This window comes from Myzus persicae, unplaced genomic scaffold, assembly GCF_001856785.1.
Source record: "Myzus persicae strain clone G006 unplaced genomic scaffold, MPER_G0061.0, whole genome shotgun sequence".
NCBI lineage: Eukaryota > Metazoa > Arthropoda > Insecta > Hemiptera > Aphididae > Myzus > Myzus persicae.
The window spans coordinates 219,202-231,714 of NW_019103223.1; the positions used below are offsets into that span (position 1 = coordinate 219,202).

Consider the following 12,513-nt stretch of genomic DNA (forward strand, 5'->3'; position numbering starts at 1 on the left):
TTAGGAGAAATTTAAATATATTTAGTAGAAATTGGTATTTTTGTTTGTTTATTGGTTGCCTGCAGTGGTTCATCGGACAGTTCAGGTATGAACATATACATAATTGAATTTTCACACATTGCCTACCAAGGTGGCTGAGTTGCACTTTATAGCCGCTCATCGGCGTGCTCGCAATCAAAATAAAAATAAAACATATTATTGATATGAAGTACTCGTCAAACGCGGGGCCCGCAATCCACAGCAGGCAGGCTAATATATACTGATCGCATTATCACCATCGAGTCTCCTACAGAGTTGGCATTTTTAACGGGCAACAAAGTTCAAGGGATCAGCTAGTATATTTTAAATAATATACCCAATCTATTTTCTTATTCTAAATGCTATAATAAAGAGGAAACTAAATGTCAAAATGTACACACATTAATTGTATAATATATTATATTTCAATTTTATAATCGTAGACCAAATAAAAATTATTGACCCTATATTCTATATTACAAGTATCGTGCAGCTTTATTACCTATCCATGACTTTTATGATTTTTTGAGAATATAATAAAATTGGTGACAGAAATTAGAAAACATTGTCTTTAAATTAAAATTTTTAATGATTACATTTGAAGTTTGAAAATGTTTCTCCAACATAATTATAAATTATAGCTCATTATAGTTACAATATAATAGATATTGTGCAATGTGCCGTATAAGTACAATTTTATTTATTGCGGTTTGAGTGCACTAAAACGCCGTTGTCATATTATTATCGATATTTATTGAAACTCTATATTACAATATTATACAATGAATTAGTCCAAAATTGTTAGTGCGTGTAAGAAAAAAATGGTAAACAACTACTACGCCGAAAATGTATATAATTATCATCATTTATATTGATCCTGTAGACAATTATACAATTTAGTTCAACTATTGATATACTGCATATAAAATAAATAAAAATATCACATAACATGAAGAAAATAAATTTGAATAGTTTAAGAAAGAACTTCGATGAAATAAAGATGTGATGTTAGTTGGCAATTTCTGCTTGTCAGAAAATTATTTAACGGATATTTCTGAAGTACAGGTATTATTAAATGTTACAGTTGTCTTAAATATTTAAATACTTTTGAATAGAATATACATAAGACATACAATATAATTTTATAATATTATATTTTATTATATTATGACAAAGATATTATACAACATATGTATGGCATTTTATTTTAGATTTTTTTTTGTGTTTCGTTATCTTGCAGTTTCGTTCTTAATTAGTATTTTTAAATTATAAAATTTCCCGTTAAATGAATTTAACATCTTCAATATATATTACTTGGAAACTTTTATTATAAGAGATTCAAAGTACTCTTGTATTATATAGTTTATGTACTGTCTGTGTCTTTGTACTTATAGCCTATACTTTTATTTTATAACCACCAGATAAACTTCACAATAGTTTATTTCTCTTAAAATTTAACTGTTATTACAAGTGAAGAGTAAGCATAGTAGTTTTCCTTCTGCACTAGGGAACGACCGGGAGGTACCGGGTTTGAAGCGTCGAGGTGCTTGACAACACCGCCGCCTTTTCCACTCAGTCACACAATTCTCTTATTTAATGTGTATACATATTTTGGTATTATTACTATTTGTCTTTATTTTAAGTCGTTAATTTTCGTTAAGTGGATCACAAAACTGATTTGAGAATACAATCGTCAATGACCTCTACGTAGTTTCCTGCGTGAATCATAATAATATAGTCATTTCACGGGATTATTAGATGTTATACAACGATTTATAATTCAAACTTATATTATTCCAAATTAATTTATAATCGTACCAGCAAAAACTACGGTCACGAGGATGGAAAAATATATTCACTAAAGGCGGGAAAAAAGTTATACGTTGGTGTGGATATTCTATAAATAGCCGTACGATAAATAATAAATAAATAATTGTATAAATTCGTATCCGAATAACAGCCGCGTACACTCGCCCCTAGAGCACTATATGATAATATTAATTCTTAGCATATGAATCGAAATTAAGTTTACCCAAGTAAAGTTATTTTTGCAATGACCACAAAAATAAGGCTGTTGGCCCCTTATAATATTAACATTATATGTCGTGAACGCATCATAACTGTTGCTTACCTGCGTCGATGTCTTTTTTGTCTACGCCGTCGTCCACGACCATTCCGCCATCACCGCCACCGTCGCCGACCACGCCGTCACAGCCGTCACCGATGTCTATGGACGAGCTGTCGTGGTCTTCGTAATCGGACGTCCGGGGTGACATCGTACCCTTAGGGGTGGACGACCGACCGACCTGCGAGGACTCGCTCATGTTCTGTCTGTTGCAGGACGACTGGGGCGTGGTGGCGTCCGACTGGTACGGTATGGGCCGCTCGTCCAGGAAGTTGGCCGGGTTCAGCTGGAGCTCCTGTTCTCGCTGCTCGTCCTCCTGCCGGGCCCGTCGCTTGGCCGTCTGCTCTGCGCAGTTCTTGCGCGTGGCCGCCGTCTTCATGCACTTGGGGCACGGGCAGTCCCGGTACTTGCAGTACCGCTTGTGCTTCTTCCACACCTTGCGCAGCCCGTGGTTTTTGCAGTTGGTGCACAACCGCTGCTTCTCCTTGACGGATTGCTGCGGCACAGCGGCCGCAGTGGAAGTGACCACCTGCACGTGCTGCTGCTGGTGTTGATGGTGATGATGATGTCTGCTGGCCGGCATTTCCGGGTAAGGGGCTGATACACGCGGGCGCGGTCCTATTATGTCCTTTCTGTCGGTGTCCGTGTTTCCGTCAGCGTCCGCGCGGTCGCTCGCGGCACGAGTGCGCTTCCGGCCGGATGCAGTCGTCGCGTTCATGTGCGACACAACTGCAGCACCGTCACCATCACGGTCGCATATGCCGCCGTCGCCTTCGCTACCGCTGCCGCTGTTCGGTTGTCGCTGGGACCGATGGCGAAAACGCGGTTGCGCGTACGCACGGAACGCACTCACGCACGCACCACCGCCGCGATATTTGTGCACAAACGTGTTCCGCCGGCAGCGAGCCACGTGATTTCCCGTGTGGCGGGTCCCCACTAGCGGCCCGGCGTACCGCGCGCGCTTTGAACGACGCTCAGTACGTCCGGCGCCGGCTGTACGCGAGCAACGCGGCGTACTCGCTCGCTCCTTTCCGGGACCGCCACGTACACGCAGACCGAGCGCAACGGCAACAGTACTGATGATAATAACAATCACTCGGACGTCGTATCGGAATAAAATAATAACAATAATAATAGTTATAATAATAATAATAATAATAAAATATTATATTAGTATTGTTATTGTGATGTAGACCTCGCCGCCTGCAGTGACAGTGTAATAGTATCGGTACGCGCGCGCGCGTCGCCCTCCTCGACAAACGGCGGTGCAATAGTAACAGTTGCGGTCGGTACGGTTCAAATTTAAAAATTGCATGTATAATACTGCGTAAGCACGTGCATGCCGTACTATACACGTATGCGATATACTTGCATATATATATTACACGTATTGTGCAATTATGCACATAATACTATGATATTATATTATATTCATCAGTAGAGTACGAAGCCGGTGTGCGCGAGATTTAAACCGATCGAGCAAGAAAAAAAATTAAAAATAGTAATGAACAATTTTTTTCCGTTTATATTATATTAATAATAATATCATGATTATGGAAGAGAGCGGCGTGTCCGCGTCGTCTCGCGAGCAGCGGCGGTGTCCGGTGAGACTAGAACGGGTAACTTAATGCAACTGCAGTGCCATGCACACGGACGGTGCAACAGGCTGGCATTGGTCTACACTAGCGCCGTAACACGTCACGGGCGGATTCTAAGCGCATAACGGCGGCGGCCGTATGTGTGCGTATGTGTGAGTCTGTGCGTTTGTACACGTGTGAGTGTTGTGTGTGTGTGTGTGTGTGTGTGTGTGCGTGTATATATATATATTAGCCGCGTCGACCAATGCTGTTTTAAACGAATTATATTGAATATTATTATTAGTTTTATACCTTAGATATTATTATGATGCATTTATGCATCCGAGTGCACACGTGTGTGAGTGTACACTAATGTACTATTATTATATGTTGAATACATCTTAAGGTACAGTGTATAATATATTAATATTATCCGGTTTGCATGCAAGAATATTCTGTGAACTACGTGAACAGCTATTATTTTAATATACCTAGGTACTAATTAGTAATTACTAAATAATTTACATGAAATAATACAATGTGAGCATTTCTGTGATTTAATTTGTATACATTTTTTTTATTATTTTATTGTCAAGACGTAGGTATTGCCTATTAATATTCAAATCAACGTATCAAAAAATAATAAATCCTGTGATTTATTATTATTTAATGAAAAAAATTTACTTTTAGGAACACATACATTCACATACCACAACTTCTGACAAGTCGTGAGTATTTTCAATTCTCGATGGAATATTTAAAACTGCAAAGTTTCTAATTCATTTTCTTACTTTTCTTACGCTATTATTTAATTTATTAAATTATTTTAAGTATTATTATAAACATGATTTGTATTAATTTTTTATAAATGCACATAGATTTTTAATAAGAAAAAAATTGATAAAACATAATTTTTCGGTTGAATTTATAATCTATTTATAATACTGAGTACTACAATCAATATAAATTGGATATATACGCCCATTATGTATATAATAGTATTGTAAACCAGTTTCAAATAGCCGATATACCTAGATTGCTAACGAATCTCGTCTGCAGCCACAATCACTAAGCTTATGCAGATTAGATATCGGATATATAGTATGAGTAAGTATTTATAGGTATAATATTAGTGTGTATATATTTTATATACCTAAATACACTGTACATATTATATTTGATATTGTATTTATCGTTACTGTTATAACTTTGTGATTCATAGTCCATTCAATATTCAAACAATCAAACATATTATACTAAGTCGCTTATAGATTATTATACAAACTGAAAATATCAAGACAATTTATTATATACACCAATAAATAATATATTATGTAAAATGTACTTTTCATAAACATTGTTATTTTATAAAAACCTGTGTTATTTCGACTTCAGTACTATAATTCTTGAGCCCTCATCAAAAGTAAATACTAACGTTGAGAATGATAAAATAAAAAATAAACAAAGTATGTAACCGTTCTGCTGTACAAAGTGACACACATAACATGTACTGCATGTGTTCATAATGAATAATGATCAATCATTGTATGAGAAAAAATAACTCTAAGGCATTAGCCTCAGGGTGGAAGAGAGGGGGGCATGGACCTGGGCCCACCAAGAATTTCGAAAAAAATGGGCCCCTGGTGGTTAGTACGTTACCTATGATATAATAATATAAAAACAAGTGCAGGACAAGCAGTTTATAGAAAAATTTAACTAAATGGCAGTATGTCCTCAAAGCGATATTTCGGATAATATAATAAATATCAATGAAATAATTGAAGAGTTTGTTTCCAAAAAATCGAGAAAATATTATTTGCAAAATGTATTTTTTTTTTTTTATTTAAAAAGTGTCTAAGTATAATTTTTTTTATATCTGAAATATTATTCATTCGTGGTGTTAGTCACCGGTATTATAATTATATGTTTGTTGGTCCTTAAAATTGTTTGACACAGGGCCCAAAATTATCTAAAATCCCGGTTTAGATAGCCTATTTTACTAAGTAATATACTAATTACTAGAAAAATTCAGCATTTTATAATATACGAACAACGTTCCGTTTTTACTACTTAGCAACGTCCAAATTATAGCCATTTTGGCTTACTAACAGAATGTTAATAAATAGTAATAATGTTAAATAATTTGAATTATTTCACCATTCCATTAGTCGTCTTAAATCAATTATATTTAAGTAATTCGATTGTTTATTGCTATATTTTGTAGTATAGTAGGTATTAGGTATTTAAGTATTGTCCCTTATTTCATTTCCACTGAATTCACAGTACTATTTTCCTTCGGAGCGTTAAATAAATTATTATAAATTGTTACTATACATTGCTTTAATTGTAATTTATTTTATTTTATTTTTAGTAATACGCTTAGGTTTTCATCGTTGAAGGTGTTCTGGTAGAAAATTGGAACTAGTTGATCTTTTTGAGTCAGAAGTAAGAATATAAAGTCACAGTATTTTACAAAATAATCGGGTAAAACAGTTTTCAACAGAATCAATTTAGTTTTTTTTTTGTGTAACTCAAAAATGAATAGCCCTCGAATAATTTAATAAATATATTGATTCTTTTTGAGCAATGTATATGTATAGACATTTTTAATTTTTTTATAAATGTCGATAAGAATAATTTTGATTGGTAAAAACTGGAAAATGTAAATAAATAGTCCTTATACAACTTGTTATTATATAGTCGTTTAAAAATTTAAAAGATATACGTAAGCACAATTTTTCATGAGAATTTGAATTTCAAATGTTGACAATATTCGTCAAATTCGAGAAATTTTGAAATTTTGAATTTTTTAACGAAGGTTTGAAAATTCAATACGAAATTTCTTCGTAATTAATTCATATTGTTGTAACTAAAGAATCCAAAAAAATATAAAAACACAAACTTTTTTATAGACGTTGTAAGTTCAAATATGGATGAATTTTTTTATGTATTCAAGCGGAGAATAATGATTTTAGTAATAATATTGTAACTTGTGATTAAAAAATATTATTCATGGGTACTTATACTTGAAACTTTTATCGTACATTATTGCCTACCTATAAACTTTAAAGGTATATTATAGTACATATCTATTATTCGTAAAATTAAATTTTTAAATGCCGGATGCAATGTTTGGCAGAAATGTATTCAACCTACCGTATTCCTTATAATAAAATAAACTACTTACAAACCTCGGTGATGTATAGATGGCGATACTGATGGCTGCATGTTAGTATGGCGTCCTGTAAAATATAAGATTCGTTGTTAACTAATAAGGATTTTTAACATTACGACAGATAAATTGAGTCTATCATGCTCGGAATCAACTTATCCATCGTACTTATTGGCAAGTCATTTATGTAGCTAACGATAAGTAACGATGATTTTACATAAAGTACATACAAAATTACCGTATTGACATAATTTTAAAAAATAATTTTAAGAGTGATTGAAACACACAATTTATTAAAACTTAAATTTAATAATAAATTAATTAATAGTACGTTATTCATGAGTCATAACTAATGTTTGTCATACATTTTTACCCAATATTGTCTCATAACAATGTTCAACATTTTCAATTTTTAAATATAACAATACATATTATTCTTAAGTTCCTATGTGTCTTTTCTTCTTAAGTAACTCTAATAATTGTAAAATGTCTTATCAAAATCTCATCTTTAAAAATCTAGGTAAACATTAATTGATTTATACCTATTTATAGACATAAACCTATAGCCAATAACAATGTATATTTTACTGTTTAAACATATTATTATTACAATATTGAAGTGTTGAAATTTATTTTTGTTAATTTGAAGAGCCATAAAAGCTTTTTTTTTATATTTTACACTTAAACTCGACTGTTTGTGTGTCATAAAGCAGAAAGAAATATGCCTTGAAAGATGGTCATATGTGTTATGATTTACTATTTACCATTACACTTATCAGTATTTAATCGTTATATATAAACTTTATATTTTATTATTAATATTATATTAAAACTATAATAATTTTATGTATGTTCAAAATATATTTTATAAAATAATAAAACAGCGCTTATTTATAAGAAACATTCTATAATAATACAATTTAAAATAATAAAATTTGTTTTCCCATAAAGAATATTGATTTTCCAATAAAATAAATTATGAAAAACACAAATATTACTTTTAACGTTTTCTTGGTTTGTTAGAAAACGTTATGTAAATAATGTTTTAGTCTCCAATCTCCCAACACCATCCCTCCCTTCCGAAAAATCAAATAAATGTTCCACGACTGAGTAAAATATAAAGCAATTACTTTTTAATGATTTGTGCTCTCGATCAAGAGATTGTTCCCACGTCCCTTTAGCAAATGAATGATCAACAATTTATAATATTGCTTATGATTTAAATATAATAATTATCTTAAATCTCTGATTTTTATAATACGATAATATTAATATATTTTTCATTTTTACTGTATAACTATATTAATATTAACTTCCACAGTTATAATTGTTTTTTATTATTAATTTTTTACGACATCAAACGTTACATTATTTACATTACGTTTCTTTAGACTAATTATTTAAACTACTAATATATCACATTTGCACATTGTATTATTGGCATTATTGGGTATATCTAGGTAGTATCATAAAATTAGATAATGACGTTCAGTTTCGTTAATACAATTCATTAATATCATGCAAGGTGTCTCGGTAGTGGATGGAAGTATCTCGTATGCCTATAATATAGGGTACCCGGAAATGCATGCTTGATCCGTATTTTATTGAACTTTCAGCATTTGAGGAGTATTTGGTTGACCATAATGATAGTGTTCTGCAAGTATGTAATGCTAATGGGTCCTCGTTAACCATGAGGTGGTCGTCTGTCATGAGGGTGTGGTCTATTCGGAGGTGGCCAAAAATAACCTCGTCCCTTCTGGACATCTCTTATGGTTTCGGTCATGATAATATTGTTTGCATGATTTCTCTGAGCGTGTTCGAGAGGTTTTACCATTCATCCATGTACATTTAGTTTAATTTCGAAAGTCTTTATCTGATACATTGTGAGGACATATTTCAAAAACAGAGGACCCTGTCGTTTCATTGGCTTTTAACTTTTAAGTCAGCTTCTTCGTTCCCCATAAAACCGACGTGTTTCGTGATCCATGAAAGAGATATATTATTTGTACTATCTTAAAGTTCATTGATTATTTAGCTGATAGTCGGTTGCAGTGTGTTCATAGTAATAATATAGCAGTTAATTGTAGAATGTAGGAATACCTACTTATAAAAACCAACAAGATAATAAACTAATCAATTCAATATGGCTCATAATATCATATTTGATTGATTTGAATACTTAATTATTTTATAAGAATACTATTTTATTGTTATGTAAATGAACCCAACGTCGTGAGCACTAAACCTTTACTCATAAGGCATATTTTATATGAACGCAAAACACAATAACTCATATTATATATATAGATATATATTTCGAAAACCAAACATTTTATAGTTGTTATACTGCATATTATGACAGATATTTAAATAAAATTATACTGAAATCTTCACATCACAACTGGTATAATTTATTTAAAAAATAAAAATAAAAATAGATAGTAGGTTTAATATTATTAATGCTTAATCAAGTACCTGTATACTTGTGTAAATACAACATTAAAGTTTTGTTGATATTTATTATCAACATTCAGTTTCAGCTTGATTATGTGTAAGTTTTAAATCCTAATGTTTCAAATATTTAGCAATTTTAACTTGAATTAGGGTTGATACAATTGGCTGTATACATTCGATTATGATAAGAACAAAATATAATATAGGTGGATAAGCACTGTAAAATATTTAATATCTTTAAATTTTAATGCATAGTAATGCATCATGCTATTCATGATTAAAATGTACTTATTGATAGGTACTTTAAACAATTTATATTCATATTTCCGGACATATTTAATATAATCTATTAGTACCTATACATTTAATCTACCTATTTGACTTTAAAGAGCAAGCTTTTATTTAATACATTATTAAATAAGGAGCATTCTGTATATCGTATTTATTTATTTATAAATACGTTTATAATAACAACAAGTACCTATATATACATGTAAAAATGTTTCAACACAATATAAGTACCTATAACATATTACATTTATTGTTGAAAAATACTATAACTAGTATAACTTATACCACAAGCGCATAATACGGATGTGAGATATGGGGATTGATATATGACCTTTTTTTAGCTTATAATTTATAAGTAATACAGGTATACTAATATGACATAGCTTTTAAAAATGTAACGAAAATTGAGCGCATGTAAACATAAGTACCATTTTTTAGTGTTAGCTATACAAAAATAGGTAAAATTAACTCTGCCAGTGAAAAAAAACAAGTAAAATTGAGTTAATGTACACTCTGTCGGTAAAGCAAATCAAGTCACAGTATAAAATTAATGTATCGGCATCAACTATTAAGTAAGTATATTATTATAATATCCCAAAAAATGTACAACAATTAATAAAATAAATAATCGTCCAAACAAATCATCCAAATTTTCATTTGTATTATCACAATAAATAATTGTAATAATCATAAAATATGTACCTAGCAACCTAGGTATGTTACGTTATGTTATAATATTATGCTGAACTATGAAGTAAAATGATGTGATACTGCTTATAGATATTCTGACTTCTAAGTCTAATATAAATCCTTTATCATAACTATTTATAGCGTTCCCTAACACTAACATTTTAAATTTTTGAGCTTATTTTGTTGAGATATAGTGTTAAGTTCTACATACGCACTAGCGGAGTTTACATTAAACCTTTTCATTGGCTTTTTTTTTTTTTTAGAAATACGCCTCAACTGCCAGGGTTATTGGCGTTTAAGATATACATGTTACAGTTTAATTATAATTTACTTAATGATACTAGAGCATAAAGAAGAAGAAAAAAAAAGAAAAGTATATAAGATAATTATAATATGATACAAATAAATATATAATAATATGAATTGTATGTGGTATGTTAGAATTTGTGTTGTATTTTTTGCAGAAGGTTTGTTTCTTTGAGAAGTTCTAGGAGTGAAGATGTTCTTTCCGTGTTTGGTGCTAGTATTTCACAAAGGTTTCATTGGCTTTTTATCTAACCGGTATTCTGGTGAAGTTCATAATCGCCCCAAAAACTATAAGTTTGATTTATAATTTTCTTCAATATCCAGATAGGTAGGTATGTATAGTATTTATCAAGTTACAAACTAAACATTTATTGTCTTAAGTCGGCAGTAATATTATCAACTTAAGCGTTTACTCATTATGGTAAGAAAAAAGGAAGTATATATTATAATTTAACATCACCTGTGTATAAATATAATATATCAGGTAATATCAACCTACATTTACTCGACAAACACACAAATACACAAGAGTAGGTGTATATACTGATACGATCATTTAATTTAAACGTGTTTAACAATTATCATCACACATACCTATATTATTGTCTATTAGTTTTATGTAGGTACATGATTGAAATATGCACCTATGTTTTAAATATTTGTTTGGAATGAATGGTAAATAGCTACTATTATTGATATCGAGCCAATATTTTAAATACTCTAAAATAAGTTTTCTATTCTATTTAAAATATGAATACTGAGTATGAAGTAAGTAGATATACCATTATTTATGAAATAATAATAATACATTATTATTAAGAGTACATGTTATTCGTTTATACTTTATATTTTATATATTATATCTTACAAACTGACAGTAGGTAAAACAAATTTGTGTTCAGCTGTTCCAATTTTGTGTTAAGAATATGATCAAAATAAAAATATAAACAAGGACGTCCGTTAAACTTAAGATTTCCCCCGACTTTGACTCCAAACCAATGCCAATATCTTGCAATTAATTTCCAACTATATTTGCAACACACATTTTAAAATGTACAAAAATATATATCAGGGGCTTATTTATAAAGGAAGGGAGAAACTTCATCCCGATCTCGACCGAACAACTGCAAACGCACTGCATTATTTTACAAAATGTATACTGATGCAATGATGCCACACTGTGCCAATATTTGTCAATTATTTAAAACCACCATTTTAAATGTACAGGGACACAGGGTTGCAGGGTTGGTGGCATAATTATGGGGAGGGGGGTGAAGATAGGCCCCTCCTCTCCATAGCTAACAAAGCTATGAATGCATTGATACAATTCATAATTTATATGATTTTCAACTTTAAGGATGGTTTGTGATTGAAAAATAAATCTGGTTTTTACTTTTAAGAGGTATAATTGAAAATTCTCAAAACTTTTTTAAATAACCGGGAAAACAAAAACAAATTAAGAAAAAAACAGGAATTTTTAAGGAAAACTCCTTTTGTTTTTGTAGGTGGAACTCAAAAACGAATAACTGCAGATACATACAATTTTCAAAAAGTTTCTATTTTATTTTAAAAAAATTCCAACAGATTTAAACTTGTTTTGAGCTATTTATAAACATTTTCAATTTTCAATTTGTTCATAAATATTGATGAAAAAATCTCGTTAGGTCAAATAAATTGCGAAATAAATACAAGGTTCCTTATATGTTGTCATAATAGCAGTTGAAAAATATTTAAGGTTTTATTATAACCATTTTAAGTTCAAATTTTAACAAAATTCATCGAAATTGGATGACAGTTTGCAAATTATTTTGTAGTTAAAAATATATAAAATGTTAAATTTTTATACCTGAGTAATTCATTATGTAACAGAAAAATCTAAG

The 12,513-nt window shown here is 30.8% G+C and overlaps 1 protein-coding gene across 1 annotated transcript in view; it reads right to left on the bottom strand.

Moving 5' to 3' along the window:
- LOC111034050 (doublesex- and mab-3-related transcription factor A2-like) overlaps window positions 1–3,814 on the bottom strand; it is a 115,098-nt gene extending 111,284 nt beyond the window's left edge. Inside the window, exon 1 of the mRNA XM_022315072.1 lies at window positions 2,150–3,814. Coding sequence (XP_022170764.1) covers window positions 2,150–2,861 — 712 coding nt within the window. The 5' untranslated portion in view covers window positions 2,862–3,814. The remainder of the gene's footprint in view (window positions 1–2,149) is intronic.
- Window positions 3,815–12,513: the final 8,699 nt, after the last annotated feature.